Here is a 21402-nt window from a genome sequence, read left to right as displayed (position 1 = left end):
TGGTCTTGAACTGACCTCGTGATCAGCCCGCCTCGGCCTCCCAAAGTGCTGGGATTACAGACATGAGCCACTGCCCCCAGCCAATTAGACGTTTTTTTTTTTAAAATAATTAAATGCAATGGAATGGAATGAAGCTATCAAAAATGCCACTGAGGGAGAATATTTATTGACAAATTCAAATGTTCAAGGCATATTCTTAAGTAGGGAAGCGCCAGACTTTCTAAATGGAGCCGGTGTTCTTTTTGTAACTGAGAAGATTTAGTTAAGAAAAAAAGAAAAAAAAAATACACACACACACACACCCCCGTTGGCTTCACGGAAGCTCCCTCCCCTTTGCTTCGGGAACTTCCTGGGAGTCCTCGTCCATTCTCACCTCAACGACGAAACCTCTCCACATACCCTTTTTCTCCTCACATTTATCCCCCAAAATGTTATATAATCATGTGTATGGCTTATTGTCTGCTCCCTACCCTCCCAAAAAAATGTTCTCCAGGGCAATGACGTTTGCTTCATTCATTGATACGTTTGAAACCACTTGCAACCGTGCTTGGCACACAGCAGGTGCTCAGTGCTCCTCTGGTGAATAACTCAGGGGAAATAGGTCTGTTCTGGGCCGTTGTTTTGCTGCCGCCCACGCCCTCCCTCCCGAAATTCACACAGTCACAGGGTTGCAAGTTACTGCCCTCAGCGAACCTCCCCTTAGCTTCCCTATAACCAGGAATCTGGGGCCCTCCAGCTCACAGGGGCCCTCTTGTGGCATATGGGCGCCTAACAGCTCAGCCAGAACACCGCCTCAAACGCATGGAACTACACTTCCCTGAATGCCGGCGTCCTCCCGTGGACTCCATTTCCCAGCGGCGTCAGCGGCTGCCCCGCCCCTCCTAGTCCCCGGCGCGTCGCGGGGTGAGCGGCGCCGAGCCTGAGGTCGCCCAGACGCCGTCGGGGCGGAGCCGGGTCGCGAGGCTGCTCCCCGGCTGGCGGTTCCGGAGCTTCCCGCCTGCGGAGTGCGGCTGGGGAGGCGCGGCCCGGGAACGCCCGAGCTTAGGGAGGTGAGCGTCGGAGGCAGGCCAGGCCGGGAGGAGGCGGCGCCCGGCGCGGGGACGGCCTGCGGCCGCCCGGGCTCCAAAAGCCTTTGTGGGCGCTGGCGGGCACCCCGGCGTCTGTCACCGACCCCCGCGCCGGGATCTGGACTCCAGCCCCCGCGCGGGGCGCTCCCTCGCCATTGGCGGTGCACCCGCGTCCGGCTCGCCACCGGCCACCGTGGACGCCGGGCTTGGTGTTTCCTCCCGGGCCCGCCCTGCCCGCTCCGTGTGGGCCTCGCGGACTCGGGGCACCGGGACCCCAAGGGCAGGGCGAAGGCAGCCGGGCCCCGGTTTCCGAGTTCGTCCCCAGGACGGCCACCCCTCCCGCCTCGGGACACCCAGCGCTTTCCTCTTCAAAGCCGTTTTCTGGCCAGGCGCGGTGGTTCACGCCTGTCATTCCAGCACTTTGGGAGGCCGAGGTGGGCAGATCACGAGATCAGGAGATCAAGACCATCCTGGCTAACATGGTGAAACCCTATCTCTACTAAACACTCCTGTAATCCCAGCACGTTGGGAGGCCGAGGCGGGCAGATGACGAGGTCAGGAGATCGAGACCATCCTAACACGGTGAAACCCCGTCTCTACTAAAAATACAAAAAATTAGCCGGGCGTGGTGGTGGGCACTTGTAGTCCCAGCTACTTGGGAGGCTGAGGCAGGAGAATGGCGTGAACCCAGGAGGCGGAGCTTGCAGTGAGCCGAGATCAAGCCGTTGCACTCCAGCCTGAGCGACAGAGCGAGCGAGACTCCGTCTCAAAAAAAATGAAGCTTGTGTTAGAAATGGGATACATGGGATCGGGCATGGTGGCTCACACCTGTAATCCTAGATTTTTGGGATGCCAAGGTGGGCAGATCACCTGAGATCCGGAGTTCGAGATCAGCCTGGGCAACACGGTGAAATCTCGTCTCTACTAAAAATTCAAAAATTAGCCGGGTGTGGTAGCGGGCACTTGTAGTCCCAGCTACTTGGGAGGCTGAGGCAGGAGAATTGCTTGAACTCGGGAGGCAGAGCTCGGAGTGAGCCGAGATTGCGCCACCGCACTCCAGCCTGACCAACAGAGCGAGACTCCGCCTCAAAAAGCCGTTTTCTGTGGAGTCAGGAGATGATTTGTTGGCGGGAGGGAGAGGAACCAGGTGGGAAAAGGCTTGAGGCGGAGGGAAGTCGTCCCGGGGCCGTCGTGGTGGGAGTCCCGGCCTGCCTCTCAGGGGCGTGAACGGGGCAGGTGCCCCGGTGCTGCCTCAGTTTCCTGAGCGGTGCGGTGGGTGCTGGCAGTGCCAGCTGGCGCCGAGGAACTCAGCGGCGTGGGGCGAGCCCTGGCCCTGATGGGCTCAGCGGGTCGCTGCTGCCACTGCGGGTCCAGCGTCCCCTCTGTAAGCCCCAAGCCTGTGAGGCCTGGGCCTGGCCTGGCTGCCCAGCGCTGCTCTGGTCCGCGGGCTCCTGGCTCCTCCCGAATCCCTCTGAGGGCGCGCGGGGTCTTTCTCAGCGGAAGTCGGGGTTTCAGAGCTGCGGATTCCAGGGCTGGAAAGCAGAAGGGGTTCTTCCTGGCTCCCTTTTTCTTCTCAGATCTGCCTTCTGGAGACTGCACCGTCCTCACGGGAGAGCCAGAAAGAGGACATGGCTGCCGGGCAGCGGGAAGCGAGGCCCCAGGTGAGCTCATTGCTCCTTCAGATCCTAGTGGATGGATTTTCCCCACTAACTGGAGTTCTTCACCCGGGACCATCTTCAGCCAGGATGGAGCCCAAGTCTTTTTCCTTTGGAGGAGCTGGTCTGCCCTCATGAGTGGTGGATTCTGTAGGGAGGACCACCCACCCTCCCCATCCATGTCTAGTGGTTCTCTTTTTTTTGAGTCTTGCTTTGTCGCCCAGGCAGTGGCGGGATCTCAGCTCACTGCAACCTCTGCCTCCCGGGTTGAAGCAATTTTCCTGCCTCAGCCCCCCAAGTAGCTGGGATTACAAGGCGCCCGCCATCACGCCCGGCTAAGTTTTTTTTTGTGCTTTTATTAGAGATGGGGTTTCACCACGTTGGCCAGGCTGGTCTCAAACTCCTGACCTCAGGTGATCCACCCGCCTCAGCCTCCCAAAATGCTGGGATTACAGACGTGCACCACTGCACCCAGCCCGAATAAATCATTTTCTGTACACATTTATTTGTGTGTGTGTGTGTGTCTGTGTATGCCTGTTACCATGTATGTTACCATTTTTACCTTTTTTTGTTGTGGCAAAATATATATAACATAAAATTTACCGTTTTAACTTTTTAAGTGTATAATTCAGTGGCATTTTAGGTATTTTCACATTGTTGTGCAACTATCATCGCTATCCATCTTCATTGTGTAGATTATCACATTTATTTCTTAACCCTAAGGGGCAGGCATTAAAAGGCAGTTTTACAGAGTAGTTAAGAATGGAGGCTTAGTCAGACATCTGCTGGATTTGAATTACACAAGAAAAAACAAAGTCACAGAGAGGATAAGAAATTTGTACAAGTCAGCCGGCCGCAGTGGCTCACACCTGTAATCCCAGCACTTTGGGAAGTCGAGGCCAGCAGATCACCTGAGGTTAGGAGTTCGAGACCAGCCTGACCAACATGGTGGATCCCTGTCTCTACTAAAAATACAAAAATTAGCTGGGCATGGTGTCGAGCGCCTGTAATCCCAAGTACTCAGGAGGCCGAGGCAAGAGAATCATTTGAACCCGGAAGGTGGAGGTTACAGTGAGCGGAGATCATGCCATTGCACTCCAGCTTAGGCAGCAAGAGCCAAACTCCATCTCAAAGAAAAAAAAAATGTGTACAAGTCACACAGCTGATCAGTGACTGTGTGACCTGGACAAATTTCTTATCTTGTCTGTGACTTTGTTTTCTCTTGTGTAAAGTGGTAACAATAATAGTATCATCTTCATAGGATTGTTGTGAATGTTAAATAGAGATTATACACTGCAAATGAACATAAAGCTCTAAGAGCAATACCTGGCCCATAGAAAGCCTTCAATAAATTATAGCTATTTCACTCTTCATCATTACTGTCCTTAAGCTTGAGTAACCACACAGAGAGTACCATTAGTTGCTTAACCTAACATCCATCATTAAGTATTTAGATTGTTCCTGGTTTTTTGCTCTTAAAAACACCATGAATATGTTTGTGTGTACTTTTGGGCACTGTTCATTTCGTACAAATAGAGTAATTGGTACTTTAAAGAGCATACTTTAAGGGTTCTAATATGTATTATCAAATCGCCATCAGAAAGAGTTTTCTAATTAACACTCCCACTAATGGCTGTAATCCCTCTACCCATCTCTTACAGTGGCTGCACAAGGCCTGAATTTCACTGTGTGCTGCTCAGTATATATTTGTTACTGGCCAATTATTCATTAAACGAATGATCTAGAACCTTCAAAAGCTTGAATAGTATCAGAAGTGTTTCACGAGTAGCGTGTCTTCCCCACTGCTGCCCCCTCCACTCTGTGAGCGTGGTCCTGGGTGAGCTGGAACGACTTGTCCTTACAGGTGTCACTGACATTCGAGGATGTGGCTGTGCTCTTTACCCGGGATGAGTGGAGAAAGCTGGCTCCTTCTCAGAGAAACTTGTACCGGGATGTGATGCTGGAGAACTATAGGAACCTGGTCTCACTGGGTAAGGAAATTTCCCCTCTAGAAACAGAATTCAAAAATTGGGATATCTCAGCACCTCCTTCCCTGAATAAAAGCAGTTGATCACTGAAAAATTTGAGCTGAGTTTGAGGATTGTACAAATCAGATCTTTATAAATAAACATTAAAAACATATTCTCCCTCATAGGCATGGAATTGCCCTGTGTCTGGGAATGGAAGAGGTGGTATTGATAATCATTCCTCTCCCTCCATGTAACTGCACACTCAAAGTTTGTCCATGATTCAGGCATCATTTCCCAACGATTCTGTAGTTTGCTTGTCTCCCAGCAGGGGGCTTCATTCAGCCTCTAGGCCTACCCACTTGTCTTTTCCAGGGATCAGCAAACTTACTATAAAAAGCCACTTAGGCGGGTGTGGTGGCTCACACCTGTAATCCCAGCACTTTGGGAGGCCAAGGCGGGCAGATCATGAGGTCAGGAGATAGAGACCATCCTGGCTAACATGATGAAACTCTGTCTTTACTGAAAAATACAAAAAAAAAATTAGCTGGGTGTGATGCCGGGCACCTATAGTCCCCGCTACTCTGGAGGCTGAGGCAGGAGAATGGCGAGGAGCTTGCAGTGAGCCAAGTTCCCACCACTGCACTCCAGCCTGGGCGACAGAGCGAGACTTTGTCTAAGAAAAAAAAAAAAAAAAAATCCACGTAGTAAAGATGTTAGGCTTTCTGGGCTGCGTAATGGTCTCTGTAACATATTTCTCTTGTTTTTTTCCACCATTCTTTGCACAGGGCCATACATAAACAGGCAGTGGTCTGGATTTGGCCCATGACCTGTAGTTTGCTGATCACTGCCATCCATAAAAGGGAGTCAGATAGGCCAGGCGCGGTGGCTCACGCCTGTAATCCCAGCACTTTGGGAGGCCGAGGCGGTCAGATCACAAGGTCAGGAGATCAAGACCATCCTGGCCAACATGGTGAAACCCTGTCTCTACTGAAAATACAAAACTTAGGCATGGTGGCATGCTCCTGTACTCCCAGCTACTTGGGAGACTGAGGCAGGAGAATCACTTGAACCCAGGAGGCAGAGGTTGCAGTGAGCCGAGTTTGTGCCACTGCACTCCAGCCTGGCAATAGAGTGAGGCTTCTCCTCAGAAAAAAAAAAGGGGAGTCAGACAGTGTTTTTTCGTTTTAGACAAGCTACCTGGTAAATAATCCTTTTCGTAGATAACCTACTTACAAAATTTAATCAGTCTCTATATCTTAACATTTCCTCTTCTGTAGAAAGCTAGTGGTATCCTATTACCAATACTGCATGTTGGTCATATTTTCCTAACCGATAATTAATTATCCCAAAGTCATGTCCTACAAGTCACTTGTCTTTTCCTCACCCTACCCCCTTACCCCCCTTACCTCCTAGGGGCACAACTGAAGCACTACACAGAAGCTCTTTGTACCATCCTATGAGTTCTGTGTTTAAATTGGGGATAACTGTATCAACACAAAACTGAGTCTGATTTGTTTTGTTTTGGTTTTTGTCTATGTGCAGGGCTCCCATTTACCAAACCAAAAGTCATCTCCCTGTTGCAGCAAGGAGAAGATCCCTGGAAGGTGGAGAAAGACAGTTCTGGCGTCTCCTCTTTAGGTAAGTGGGTGGCCCGAGGTGCTCGGGAATTGCCGCAGACAGGTCTGCTTAATGAGAGGAGGTAGGAACGTTGGTTGGGAAATTCCCTTGAGGATTCTCAGGCCTCAAGGAGTGGTGGGGAAGGGGAAGCCCAGGCTCTTAGACAGGATTACTCCCTTGTAGTCACTTCCCCATGAATCTCTCAGAATCTCTTACTCTTTCCTGTTGTTTTAGAATAGGGCTGTTTTTTCATGTATTCATTCAGCAAACATAGTATATTTAAGGAATTTCAAATAATCACTCTGGCTGAAGCTCAGGGTGTATTTGGGAAAGGAGGAGGTGAGGAAGGAGATAGCCTAGAAAGCTAGGGAAGGGCCGCGTGGTAAGTGCTTGGGCACAGTTCTAAGAGGTGGAAACTGTCCCGTGGGGCACTGAAAATCATTGAAGGATTTGGGCAGGAATCATATCGTCCTTGGTATCTTAGAAAAGTTGGTCTGAATCAGAAACAGTTGAGTCTCCATCCGTGTAAGAACAACTAAGGGACCTGCAGCGTGTCCTTACTCTGGTGAGCATCACCACCCTGAAAACAAATCCAGGGACGTGGACAGAGCTCCCAAAAAGTTACAGAGCATTGTTAGGACGCCACCATTTATGTCTAATGAAAATTATGTGTATGTGTAATGTGCATGCACGTAAGCAGAGAGAAAGGTTAGGAGGACACACCTTAGCTGGTGACATTAGTTACAGTTGGAATGGGATTGAGAATGGGTCCATGAAAGGGGATGTTATTTACATGTAATGTTTTAATTTTTCACAAAGGAAATATGTTTGTGACGTTCTTAGGTGATTTGAATTCACAAGAATGGTCACTTTGGAAGCATCGTGCTTGAAAGTGAGGCAGAACACCAGGCACGGTGGCTCACGCCTGTCATCCCAGCACTTTCGGAGGCTGAGGCAGGCGGATCACCTGAGGTCAGGAGTTTGAGACCAGCCTGGCCAACATGGCAAAACCCTGTCTCTACTAAAAATACAAAAATTAGCCAAGCGTGGTGGGGCAGGCCTGTAGTCCCAGCTACTCCGGAGGCCGAGGCAGGAAAAACGCTTGAACCCGGGAGGCGGAGGTTGCAGCGAGCCGAGATTGCGCCACTTCACTCCAGCCTGGGCGACAGAGTGAGACTCTGTCTTTTAAAAAAAAAAAAAAAAAAAAAAGAGGCGGGAAGCCTTGCAGAGCCATTGCAGTCATGGAGGGAGGCAGGAGGTGGAAGGGCCTGGAAGAAGGCACTTGCCGTGAGTTCGTGAGGGAGGAGGCGGCGCCTGCGTGATCAGGGCACAGGAGCAGTTGGGTGTGGGATGGATTTCACTTGAGATGTGAGTGAAGTAGTCAGGTGGGGAACCCTGGTGGGCAGGTGTGTAAGTGACAGGGCCGAGATCAAGGGAGGTCAGGGAGCCCATCAACATGACGGGCATTAGAAGCCTGGAGCTGGCCAGGTGAGGGGGCCAAGTGGAGGCCCGAATTTCAGGAAACAGCATTTGCGAGGTGCTTAAGCAGGAGGAATCTGACAGAGCCTGAGAAGTAATCAGAGGAAACAGGGAGGGGCCATCGTAGCGGTGGGGGGCTGAGAGCTGTTGAACTAGGGGGCTCTGGCTCTAGGGGATCGAGGTTGAACCCTCGCCCACAGCTTTGTATAGCATTGGGCAGAAAGGGACGCAGGTCTCGTGCTTCTGGAGTGCACGGTCTAGTGGGGGACAAGGTGAACACGCTCATTGCACACAAGGCACAGAAGGACACGTTCCAGTGAGGACCATGTGGGAAAGAGACTCGGTGCTGTGAGAGTGCAGGGCAGGCAGGTGGCGTCAGCAAAGGCTTCCCTGTGGAAGGGCCTGGGATCAAAGGACTGAAGAATTGCTCAGGCCTAAAGAAGGATGTTCATGAAGGTCCGGAGAAGCAAAGCCAGCAAGGAGAAGGTGGAACAGGCACCCGAGAGAGAGCCGCGGGCCCTGCCACAGGGTTTGGTTGGTGCTTGAGAGCCAGGCACAGGCTCTAAGGAGCCATAAGCAGCCCAGGGCAGGCCCAGGCCGTATTCTGCAGCCGCCAGCCCATGTGGAGTACCTGATGACCACAGTGCAGGGCCTGTCAGGTCCAGAGGGCTCAGTGACGGCCCCTCGTGCCATGGGCCCAGCAAGGAGCTGCAGGGCAGGCAGCCTCGGTCCCCACAGCCCGTGCTGGGGAGAGCTTTCTCCTCCCTAAAGAAAGTTGAGATTTTTTGATATGGGAACCACACTTGTTTATCTTTTTAACTCTCCTTTGGGAGAAATACACTATGTGGTCTGGCCCTGGCTACCTCTTCACCCTCATCTCCTTCCACTCTGCCCTTCATTCGAGGCCTCTGATCACCCTTGGCCGCCCTGCGGTTTGTCAGGGGGGCCAAGCAGGCCCCCACTCAGGGCCTCTGCCCTGCTTTTTTCTGTCTGGGACCGTTCTTCGTGGCGGTCATGCGTCCATGTGGCTCACTCACTGCCTTGTGCTGCACAGGCTTCGGCTCACACAGGCACAGATCATCTGACATGCAGCCCTGCAGCCCCCACGCTATCTCCTCAGTGTGCTTTATTTTCCTTCCCTGTGCTTAGCACTGTGTAATAGACCTGTGTCTTCATCATCTCTCTCTGCCTCTGCATTGTAAGCTGCTGTAGGAGGGGTTGCCTCATTCATTCACTCCTGTTTTCCAAGAACCTAAAACAGTCCCTGGCCAGGGTAGGTGTCCAGTTGTATAATGAATGAACGAGTGACTTGGACTAGGTTAGTGGTGTTGGAGACAGAAAGAAGTGAACCAGTCCCAGAGATGTCCAGGAGATACAGCCAGCAGGACTTGGATTCGACGTGGAAGATATACGAGATAGGGTTGTCAGGGATGCTTGCTTGGTTTCTGGTTTGTTCTGTGGTGGTCAGTGATGTCATTCAGTGAGATAGGAACACTAGAATGAGATCAGATTTGAAGATATAAATTTGGTTTTGGATGAATTGTTTTTGGTTGACCTAGCTATCCCAATGGCGATGACAAGTAGTGTTGATTTCAGAGTACAGTACCTCAAAATATAGACTGAGCATGAAATGTAAATTTGGGAGAACCTGATCAATAAAGAGTGATTGAAATAATAGGGGAGGGTGAGTTGGCCTAGGGAGAGCATTCATATTACAGTAAGAGTAAGAAAGAGCCTAAGACTGAATCTTGAGGGACTCCAGCATTTCAGGAAGCCAGGCAGAGAGAAATGAACCCATAGGGAAGACAGGTAAAAGCATACTATAAGGAAAATCAGGAGAGGCAGGTGACATTGGAGGCAAGGCTCATGATGGAATGGTAGCAGTAGATGGGGAAAAGTAGACACATATGAGGCAGATTTAGATGGCAGAATAAACAGGTCTTGGTAGTTGATTAGATGAGCGGGCTGAGGGAGGGAGAAGTATTAAGGATAACTCTTAAGGTTTTGATTCAGAAGTGGTGCCATTTACAGAGACAAGGGGTTGACCAGGTCGGAGGGAAGAATCGTGGGTGTGATTTTCGGTGTGTTGACTTTGAGGCATCTAAGCTGCTATTTTGAGTAGGTCGTCGTCTGTAAGGGGGAGTCGAGTATAGGAGATATCTTCCTTAGAAGATGAGTCTACAATTGAAGTTGCCTGTGGAAGGATGCAGAGTGAGAAGAATTGGGGGCCTAGAACTAAAGCTAAGGCACTCCAAGGATGATAAACTGTGGTACATCCACACAGCTGTAAAGTGGAATGAGGAAGACCTCTGTAAATTCCACTATGGGGTGATCTCCAGAATGTGAGAATAAGTACAGAACAGAACAGTTAGTACTGTTACCTAAGAAAGGTGGGTGGGAATACCAAGAAAAGTGTGTGTCTATTTACTTTCACTGTCATGGGCCACATAATGTTTCAGTCAGTGATGGCCTACATATATGATGATGCTCCCTTACATGATAATACTGCATTTTTCCTGTCCCTTTTCTATGTTTTAATATGTTTAGATGCACAAATAGTTACAATTGTGTTACAGTAGCCTACAGTATTCAGCTAAGTAACATGCGGTATAGGGGTTCTAGCTTAGGTGTGTAGTAGCCTATACCATCTAGATTTGTGTAACACACTCTGTGATGACTGCACATCACCAACAATGCGTATCTCACTCAGAACATATCCCAGTCATTAAGCAGTGCAATTATTTTTTTTAGAAAGATAAAAGCAAAAGAAAAAGAAGGAGATGAATAAAAATGGTTATCTATAAGGGGAAGGAAGAAAAAGGATGGAACGGGTAGAATCTAGAACTTTTTGAGGTCTCAAAATTCTGACTTCAGAACTATAAAAATGGTTTATAAAATTGTAAAACAAAATTAAACAAAAATGAGAAAGTACCCCCTACATATTGAAAGCAGAATAAAACCACCCGAATTGTGTTCCAGGTTGGTGGCTTAGCCACAGAAAGAATTATTTGAATTGCCTTTACATTGCAGCAGTTTGACTTATTAGTGGTATGTATTCTAAGGGCAAAAGTAACCGCAAGCAATAGTGTTAATTTTGATGGATGTGATAAGAGCAGTTTCGATGTTTTTACAGATGGAATGATTGCTGTCTGGGATTTGCTTTAGCACAATCTAGTGGACGAGATGTAAGGGTTTGTATTAGTTTGCTAGGGCTCCATACTGAAGTACCACAAGCTTCATGGCTTAAAACAGTAGAGATCTACGTCTCACAGTTCTGAAGGTCAAAATCAAGATATTCGCAGGGCCCCACTCCCTCTGAGACTCTGCGTAGAATTCTTCCTTGCCTCTTGCTAGCTTGTAGTGATGGCCAACTTGGAGATCTCCGTGGCCTGCCGCTGCATCAGTCCTATCTGTGCCTCCGTCTTCACACTGTGTTCACGCTGTGTTCGCCCTGTGTCTTCACATCATCTTTCCTTCTGGATGCCTGTGTCCAAATTTCCCCAGTTTACAGGGACAACAGTCACGTTGGATTAGGACTCACCCCAATGACTTTATCTTAATTTGATTGAACCTGCAAAGACCATAGTTTAAAATAAGGTCATGTTCTGAGGTCCTGGAAGTTAGGACTTCTACATCTCTTTTGAATGATGCAGTTCAGCCCAAAACAAGGTTATAATAGTGTTGGTGGTTATTGAAACTGGCTTGGAGATTCATTGTACAATTCACATTACTTTTACATATGCTGAAAATTTCTATGTTAAAAGCTTTAAAAATAAGAGTTACCACAACAACATTTCTAGAACAGCTTTTCTCTTTTCCACCAGCACAAAGATTAGGGAGGATGTTTACAAATATGCAATACTGCCCCCGTCATGGTTCATGTACGGTTCCCAGCAGGTTGCTCCCTGAGTTCTCTGACTCTAGAAAACCTTGTGAGACTGCAAATGCAAATGACATTTTTATAGGTGGAGCTTTTACTCTGTTTAGCTATAGGATAAGGTGGGGATGGATACTTCAGCAAATAAGTCTGGAAAACTGACCTGCGTTCAAAGACTTGGGTGCTGCCTTCAGCCCGCGTGCTACCCCTTCATCTAGCCTATGGCGATTCCTTTCACATCCTATCTTATATGTCAGTTCTTACAAAACGCTCCAGCAACGTCCTGCTGTACCCATTTTCTACCTGCACCCTCACTATCTAAGGACAGTTGGATATGATTCTAAGCTCATGTTCACGTCCATTTCTAGCTTATGTTTCTATTGTAGAAATTGTCATATTGTATTGTGATTACCTATTGATGTCTTCATTTCTAATGTCTAACTGTAAACTCCCTGAAGAAATCAACTGTTCCTTTTAATTACTGGATCCGTAGGGACTGTGGATCACCGATGCCTAGGATAGAACCTAATACATAGTAGGTACTTTTAAAATATTTGATAAATTAATAAAGTAAGGAGTGACCAATGCTTTTTGAAATAACATGAGCAATTCTGTGTATTAAGAGGGGTAAATCCAGTGGGAAATAATGCTGGAAAGGCGAGAAACAGGTCAAAGGAATAACTTGAGCATCAGGAGCAAGTCACTCTGCAGTGAGGAGATCCTGAACTTAGACATATTCACGATGGCTTGTTAGAGACATTTTAGTGATGAGATTTAAGAGAATGTGCAGCCTGGGCAACACAATGAAACCCTGTCTCTACAAAAGATAAAAATGTTAGCCAGGCTTGGCAGCGTGCACCTGTGGTTCCTGCTGCTCAAGAGGCTGAGGTGGGAGAATCGCTTGAGCCCCAGAGTTTGAGGCTGCAGTGAGCTATGATGGCACCACTGCATTTCAGCCTGGGCAACAGAGCAAGACCCTGTCTCTCAAAAAACAAAAAAATAAAGATTTTGATGACTGCCTAGGGAAGAGAAAATTCTAAGATAAAACTAAGAATTTATGGTAAAGTAACTGAAGAGATGATGGTGTCATTTTGAACTGGAAAACATATAAAAAAGGTTTGAAAAGGAATGCTCTGGGTTCAGATTTGGACAGGCTGAATTTAAAAAGAAAGATACTCAAGTGGAAATTCTAGCCAGCAGTTGGAAAGACCTCTGTAAAGTGTTTTTCAGGATAGTCGCACACACAGGAGGTGTGGGAGGGAATGAAATCACCCAGGGAGAGAAGGTTGAGGAAACATTCTCCAGGTGTAGTAAGAGTCCAGGTGGAAGAGTCTAGACCTGATAGCAGGAAGTGGTCAGGGCAGTGGCCATCAGCAAGATCATTCTGGTTTCTCAACTTCTGACCTAGGTCTTCACCTTGTTTATCAGGTAGCTGAGGCCTGGGCTGGATTCTAGGAGGAAGCAAAGGTTGAACTGCACTTCCAGAGACCTATTTGTAGGCCTCTAGAAAGTGCTAAACAGATCATAAGGAAGAGTTAGGATATCCACAATCCAAAACTCATGTCTGCTTCAGTGAAAAACATGATTTCGGGACTAAAATGTTGGCACTTTAGAGTTGGGGTGAGTTTTCCAGAATTGATAATGGACTTTCGAGTCATCATCATACCCATTAAAAAATAAAAGCTCCCCGTGTCCCATTTGGTTACTCTCCTTTAGAAACTGTGGAAAAGGGTTTCTGCTCTGGATGTTTCTATTTTCTCACCTCCCATTCTTTCCTCCGTGCACTCCAGTTGGGCTTTCTTCCTTATAATTCCACTGATAGCTCTGTTATTAAATCCCAAGCAACCTCCGTCTTGCCACAATCAGGATTAAGTTTTTAGTCCTCAAATTATTTGCCACAGTTATCATTCACTCCTCCCTGAAGTACTTCTTCCCTTGGCATCTGGAACACTGTAGTCTCCTGATATTATTCTTCTTAACCTCTTAATATTTCAGTGTCCAAGTGATTCCTTTCAGTTCTTCAGCTTTAAATCAACCCACATGCTGCTGACCCCCAAATGCCTGTCTGTAGCTCTGACCTCCCCCAGATCTCCAGAATAATAATCTAGTATTTCAATATCTTCCTGCAACTCTATTAAGGCATCTCAGCCATCACAAACATACCAGAAACAGAATGCCCCCTCAGCCTTGCCCCTTTCCTGGTCTTCCCCTTCTAGCCTTGCCCCTTTCCCGGTCTTCTCCTTCTAGCCTTGCCCCTTTCCCGGTCTTCCCCTTCTAGTCTTGCCCCTTTCCCGGTCTTCCCCTTCTAGCCTTGCCCCTTTCCTGGTCTTCCCCTTCTAGCCTTGCCCCTTTCCTGGTCTTCCCCTTCTAGCCTTGCCCCTTTCCCGGTCTTCTCCTTCTAGTCTTGCCCCTTTCCCAGTCTTCCCCTTCTAGCCTTGCCCCTTTCCCAGTCTTCCCCTTCTAGTCTTGCCCCTTTCCTGGTCTTTCCCTTCTAGCCTTGCCCCTTTCCTGGTCTTTCCCTTCTTGGTGGTTGTGGTGGCAGCTCTCAGAATTCTGGCTAGAAACCTAGGCATGATCCCTAACTTTCCTGTTTCCCTCTCAGCTTCCTGGGAGTCCTGAGTCTTGTTATTCTTGGTCCCGCTAGCTCTTCCTTCACAGTACAGCCTGGCGTAGTCATCTGTACCTCCAGCCCTTTCTCACCTGAAGAGCTGCAGTAGCTTCTTCAGTAGCCTCTTCCCTCCCTGCTTCCACTGGTGCCCCAGCATAGTCGGTCCACACAGCAGCCAACTCAGATGAACACATAATTCCCCGGTGGCTTCCCGTAGGCTTAAATTCCAGTCCTTACGATGACCTGGGCCTTAGAGGATTTGTCCCCCACCTCCTGCTCCACTCTTTTGTTTTTTATTTTTTGTTTACTTATTTTTTTTTTTTTTTTTGAGATGGAGTCTCACTCTGTCGCCCAGGCTGGTGTGCAGTGGTGTGATCTCGGCTCACTGCAACCTCTGCCTCCCGGGTTCAAGCAGTTCTCTGCCTCAGCCTCCCGAGTACCTGGGATTACGGGTGTGTGCCACCACACCCAGCTGATTTTTGTATTTTTAGTAGAGAACAGGTTTCACCATGTTGGCAAGGCTGGCCTTGAATTCCTGACCTCAGGTGATCCACCCACCTCGGCCTCCCAAAGTGCTGGGATTACAGCTGTGAGCCACTGCGCCCGGCCCTGTTCCACTCTTATTTTATCATTTCACCATTTTCCCTCTTCTTGTTTTACTCTGGCCAGTGTCTCTGTTGTTCCTAAGTCAGCCACACTTCTGTGTTTGCTGGTTCCTTTGCCCAGGGAGCTCTTGAGCACTTTCTTCAGATATCCACATGACTTTTATTTATGTACTTGTTATTTGTCCCTTCATCCCCCCTCCTTCCCCAGCATGTGCGCATGCACACACTCCAAAGTATAAGCTCCTTGAAGGCTGGAACCCTGTCTTATTGAATACATTATCTGCATTCCCCATAACATTACCTGGCCCATAGTAGGCACTTAATGATTATTTGTGAATGGAAAGGATGCTGCCAGCATATGTAAAGATAAACAAGTAAAGTCATGGAGTGCTCCTGAAGCTGTATGTAGTTCAGCATACCTGGCAAGAAGCCAGGGGAGAGGGGGTGAGGACAGGTGGATAAAGGTCAGATCAGATAGTACTGTATTCACCATGTTAAGGACTCCTAAGAGTCTTCAAGACTCTTAAGAGACTTCAGATGTGAGTCATTGAAAATCTATTGGAGGACCTTAAGGAAGTTTGCCACATAGTAAAATATTGATCTTAGAAAGATTGGCCGGGCACGATGGCTCACACCTGTAATCCCAGCACTTTGGGGAGGCTGAGGTGGGCAGATCATGAGGTCAGGACTTCGAGACCACCCTGACCAACATGGTGAAACCCTGTCTCTACTAAAAATACAAAAATTAGCCAGGTGTGGTGGCGTGTACCTGTAATCCCAGCTACTTAGGAGGCTGAGGCAGGAGAATCACTTGAACCTGGGAGGGGGAGGTTGCAGTGAGCCGAGATCGTGCCACTGCACTCCAGCCTGGGTGACACGGTGAGATTCCATCTCAAAAAAAAAAAAAAAAAAACAAACCACAGAGATTATTCTGGCTGCAGTGTGGAGACTGAATTGGCAGAGGGCAAGACTAGTTAGGAGATTATGGTAGAGATAGTAATGCGTGGCAAACAAAATACCACTGAAGTACCTGATCCCCCTGCTTAGGGCGGTAGCAAAGGTGAGGGGCCTTTCTTCACACTAGGCCTAAGGCAGGTTCTGTATCGTTGCCTTACAAGCTAGAATCCAAGTTGCAGAATCTTGCTGCTGCCTTCTTCCCAGCACATATATTAAGCCTAGAAACAACGACCGATATTCACTTCATTTTTCCACTGCCCCCTCCATATATGTGGCCTAAATAATGTATTAAAATTTGATCACTTAATTTAGCAAGACTGAAACGAAGAAGGAACTAGGAAGGTGTTAAGCATAAAGTTAAGAAACTCTGCTTTCCCTTACAGTAAATGGTATAAAGATATAGGGCATGTGAAGTTAGGGAGGGTGTGTGGAGTGAAAAAAAAAAACCAAAACCCTAGGGAATACCATTATTTAAAGAAGGAATGGAAGAAGAGTTATATGAAGGGAACTAGTAAGTGAACACTAATAAGGGAAAAGCAAAATGTATTGTGTTTATTAAGCAGAAGTAATTTGTAGACGTGTGAAAGTGACTGTCATATAGGAATCGCAAATACAGTGAGATACAAATGGTCCCTTTAAACAAGTTACCTCTACCCCAGGAGAAAATGCTAAGACTATGGGCATAACCATTCTCCTGAGAGAATTTAGTATTTATTGAATTGTGTTCTTATCCAATTTTAATATTTCTTCAATTCTGTTCTTTACTTTTCCATGTTAACCATGCTTTATCTTATATATCCATGCCTGTCTTATTGTTGATCTTTGACTCTTTTCAGCCCTCCCGTGTAGCCTCTCTTGCTTGATGCAAGAGTAGGCTGCCTTCCTATCTTGCAACTCTTGGCTCTAGGCCAGCCTTGTGGCACCTCTTGTCAATTAATTCAATAACAGGGCCCTCCTGTTTGAACTGGCCCTGAAAGCTCTCTTATCACCCATGTACTGGCCTAGGAGGCAGCTTCTACAAGAGTCTGAAATGTGTGTGTGTATGTATGTATAACACATGTGCATATTTGTATATCTATGAAATGCGTAAGAATATTTGACATTGTTCGAGTTAGGAATGTATAAGTAATTAAGGCAGATTAACACAACATACAACTTTTGTATACAATTGGAGTGCTGTCAAGAGGATCTGCAGGAAAATAGGGCGTTCTGATCTGCTTGTGAAGAACAGTTATGTTAGAAAAGGAAAGTCAGATACATACAGACATAGATATAGAACTATAATATACTATATATGTGTGTATATATTAGAAAGGTCAGTAATACATATGTTTAATATTCTGGTAAGTGCTATAGTAAGGAGAATGGACTGTGGCTGCTCAGAGTCAAAGGATTGAGAGAGTCCATTTTTGAACTGAATCTGAAGGATATGAGGGAATTTGACATGGGGTGGAGGGACTTTCCAGATTAAGAATAATTACATAAAGGCCGAGCACGGTGGCTCATGCCTGTAATCCAAGCACTTTGGGAGGCCAAGGTGGGTAGATCACTTGAGGTCAGGAGTTCAAGACCAGCCTGGCCAACATGGTGAAACCCTGTCTCTACTGAAAATACAAAAATTAGCGAGGCATGATGGTGGGTGCCTGTAATCCCAACTACTCAGGAGGCTGAGGCACAAGAATTGCTTGAAGCTGGGAGACAGGTTGCAGTGAGCCGAGATCGTGCCACTGCACTCCAGCCTGGGCGACAGAGTGAGACTGTCTCAAAAAAAAATTACACAAAGAAGACAAATGTCAAAAAAAAAAAAAAAAAAAAAAAAAAAATTAGGATTCCATCATGGGTTTTGGGTCCTGACCCCAAACTTCCTCTTTCAACTCATGATGCCCTTATAACCCTTTTCTCTGTTCTTCATTAGCCAATTCTTCTGGTCACTCTTTCTCACCCTCTTTAAATGGGTTTGCTTTATTTTATTCTTCACCCTAGTACTTAAATTGCTGTCAATTATATTTTGTCATACTGTCTAACTGTCCTACTTTTTCTTCTTGCAGTTTTTTTCATACAGATATCAGGGCCTTATTTAAATATCACCAATATTTATTCCTTCTACACTTCTAGCCTCAGTAGTCAGATGCTATGATATCACATGAAACATTTTTGATTTTTTTTTCCCTCCAGGATCGAAGAGCAGTCATAAAACCACAAAGTCAACGCAAACACAAGACTCTTCATTTCAGGGACTGATACTGAAAAGATCCAACAGGAATGTACCTTGGGATTTGAAATTAGAAAAGCCTTACATATATGAAGGCAGATTAGAGAAAAAGCAGGATAAAAAGGGAAGTTTTCAGATAGGTTCAGCTACCCACAAAAAAATCCCCACTATAGAAAGAAGCCATAAAAATACTGAATTGAGCCAAAACTTCAGCCCAAAGTCAGTGCTTATTAGGCAACGGATACTTCCCAGAGAAAAAACACCACCAAAATGTGAAATACAAGGAAACAGCCTCAAGCAGAATTCACATTTACTTAACCAACCAAAAATTACAGCAGATAAACGCTATAAATGTAGTCTGTGTGAAAAAACCTTCATTAACACTTCATCCCTTCGTAAACATGAGAAAAACCATAGTGGAGAGAAACTATTTAAGTGTAAAGAATGTTCAAAAGCCTTTAGCCAAAGTTCAGCTCTTATTCAACATCAAATAACGCATACTGGAGAGAAACCCTATATATGTAAAGAATGTGGGAAAGCCTTTACTCTCAGTACATCCCTTTATAAACATCTAAGAACCCATACTGTGGAGAAATCCTATAGATGTAAAGAATGTGGTAAATCTTTCAGCCGAAGGTCAGGCCTTTTTATACATCAAAAAATTCATGCTGAAGAAAACCCTTGTAAGTATAATCCAGGTAGGAAGGCATCTAGTTGCAGCACATCCCTTTCTGGATGTCAAAGAATTAATTCTAGAAAGAAGTCCTACTTATGTAATGAATGTGGCAACACCTTTAAGTCTAGCTCATCCCTTCGTTATCATCAGAGAATTCACACTGGAGAGAAACCCTTTAAATGTAGTGAATGTGGGAGGGCCTTCAGCCAGAGTGCCTCTCTTATTCAACATGAAAGAATTCACACTGGAGAAAAGCCCTATAGATGCAATGAATGTGGGAAAGGCTTTACTTCTATTTCACGACTTAATAGACACCGAATAATTCATACTGGAGAGAAGTTTTATAATTGTAATGAATGTGGTAAAGCCTTAAGCTCCCACTCAACACTTATTATTCATGAGCGAATTCATACTGGAGAAAAACCATGTAAATGTAAAGTATGTGGAAAAGCTTTCAGACAGAGTTCAGCTCTCATTCAACATCAGAGAATGCATACTGGAGAAAGACCCTATAAGTGTAACGAGTGTGGGAAAACATTCAGGTGTAACTCGTCGCTTAGTAATCACCAGAGAATTCATACTGGAGAGAAACCATATCGATGTGAGGAATGTGGGATATCTTTTGGCCAAAGTTCAGCTCTTATTCAACATCGAAGGATTCATACAGGAGAAAAACCCTTTAAATGTAATACATGTGGAAAAACTTTTAGACAAAGCTCATCACGTATTGCACATCAGAGAATTCATACTGGAGAGAAACCCTATGAATGTAATACATGTGGGAAACTTTTCAACCATAGGTCATCTCTTACTAATCATTATAAAATTCATATCGAAGAGGACCCCTAGAAAGTCGATTTGTATGTGTGAAAGCCTTAAACCAAAGCTCATCAAAGAATACATCCTTGAGAGAGATGTAATGTCATGGATGTGGAAAAAAAAGGTAATAATTTAGCCCTCATTAGGTATTCAATTCCATGGATAAACCTCAACTATATAATAGATATGAGGAAAGTGTTTGTGCCTGTCAGACACTTAAAAAAATAACCTGAGATGAAGAATTTACGATTGGAGACATTGACTTTAACCATTTGTGAAATGGGTTTGCTTTTTCCCTTTTCCTACAGACGTATATGCTAGATGTCACGTGATCATCAGTAACAGATATCTGAGTGGGTGGGGAGGTATGCTTTAGATTTCTCATTAGAAGACCACTAAACTGGTAATATTTTTATAGCATTTTAATAGCATACAAATGAATTGATCAAATTGTACCTTTTTAGAGAAAAGGACCAAAATAAAAGAAAAATGAATTATGAACTACCTCTCAGTCTCTGGGGTTCGTCCTTTTCCTACCCTGATGTCAAACTTGTGCATGGATTTCATTAAAAAAGAAAAAGAAAAATCTGGTGTTCTAGTAGTTGGGAATTTTCTACTCATGGTTTTGGATTTTATTTCTCTGAAGTCATTTATTAGGAAGGTATACCAGTTATATGCCCTGAACTGTATTAGATAGAAAAACAGGCAATAATTTCAGGTTTAAAGCTACTAAATATGTATGTATGTATTTATTTATTTATTTTTTTTTTGAGACGGAGTCTCACTCTGTCGCCCAGGCTAGAGTGCAATGGTGCGATCTCGGCTCACTGCAACCTCCGCCTCCCAGGTTCAAGCGATTCTCCTGCCTCAGCCTCTCGAGTAGCTGGGATTACAGGCACCTGCCACCACACCCGGCTATTTTATATTTTTAGTAGAGACAGGGTTTCTCCATGTTGGCCAGGCTGGTCTCAAACTCCTGACCTCAGGTGATCCACCTGCCTCGGCCTCCCAAAGTGCTGGGATTACAGGTGTGAGCCACCGTGCCCAGCCACCCTAAATATGTATTTTTTTAATTTATAATGAACACATCAGAAGAACTTTCACAAATCTAACACCTGTGGCAAACTCTTGAAAAGGACATTGCTATGGTCTCAATGTTTATGTCTCCCCCAAATCCCTATGTCCAAATGCTAACCTCCAAGGTGATGGTATTATGAAGTGGGATGTGTGGAGAGGTGATTAGGTCATAAGGGCGGAGCCCTCAGTGCCCTTATCAGAGAGCCCCCAGGGAGCTTGTTCTGCCCTTCAGCCATGTGAGGGCACAGTGATAAGATACCTTCTTTGAATCAAGATGGCCATAACCAGACACCAAACCTGCTAGCACTTTAAATGGGTTTCCCAGCCTCCAGAACTGTGAGAAATGTTTTATTAGTTACCTAGTATGATGAGATATTTTGTTACAGCAGCCCAAACAAGATATGTGAATTGTTTCATAAACTCTGTAGTGTGACAGATCCCCTACCAGGTTACCTAAGGGTTTATATCCACTGCTTGAGCCCTGAAGGCTGGGCAGTAAGCAAAGGCCATGGTGCCCAACCGAGGAGCAAGTGTCCCTGAGAACCCAAACATCCCAGAGTATCTGGGAACCCACTAAGCAAACAGTCCAATCACACGCGAGGCAAAGAGCCAGAAAATTGGCTTAAAAGCAGCTTAGAGGTGCGAGGTGGTACAGATCTCCAGAGCTGTCCTGCTGCTGTCCAAGAGTGCCCTATATGGAAGTCTAATAAACTCATATGCTCATGAAGCTGGGCTTGTCTGAGTCATTCTTTGGTCTCTCGGCTCCTTCCCAGTTAGGGGGGA

General features: G+C 46.1%; 1 protein-coding gene across 9 annotated transcripts in view; it reads left to right on the top strand.

Annotated features, from left to right (window-relative positions):
- ZNF354A (zinc finger protein 354A) overlaps positions 1-20043 on the top strand; it is a 50723-nt gene extending 30680 nt beyond the window's left edge. For 5 of the 9 annotated variants that reach the window (XM_032158827.3, XM_058440205.1, XM_058440209.1 and 2 more), the window contains 4 exons: positions 2645-2728; positions 4587-4713; positions 6235-6330; positions 18011-20043. In XM_032158827.3, the coding sequence (XP_032014718.1) occupies positions 2696-2728; positions 4587-4713; positions 6235-6330; positions 18011-19572 (1818 nt within the window). In that variant the 5' untranslated portion in view covers positions 2645-2695 and the 3' untranslated portion in view covers positions 19573-20043. Of the gene's footprint in view, positions 1-904; positions 1650-2644; positions 2729-4586; positions 4714-6234; positions 6331-18010 lie in introns of those variants that run through there. The other 4 variants (XM_032158826.2, XM_058440208.1, XM_032158828.2 and 1 more) reach the window with 4 other exon arrangements.
- The last annotated feature ends 1359 nt before the right edge of the window (positions 20044-21402 follow it).

The sequence above is a fragment of the Hylobates moloch genome, unplaced genomic scaffold, assembly GCF_009828535.3.
Source record: "Hylobates moloch isolate HMO894 unplaced genomic scaffold, HMol_V3 SCAFFOLD_6, whole genome shotgun sequence".
In the NCBI taxonomy this organism is placed as follows: Eukaryota; Metazoa; Chordata; class Mammalia; order Primates; family Hylobatidae; genus Hylobates; species Hylobates moloch.
This window is presented reverse-complemented; position numbering and strand designations above follow the sequence as displayed.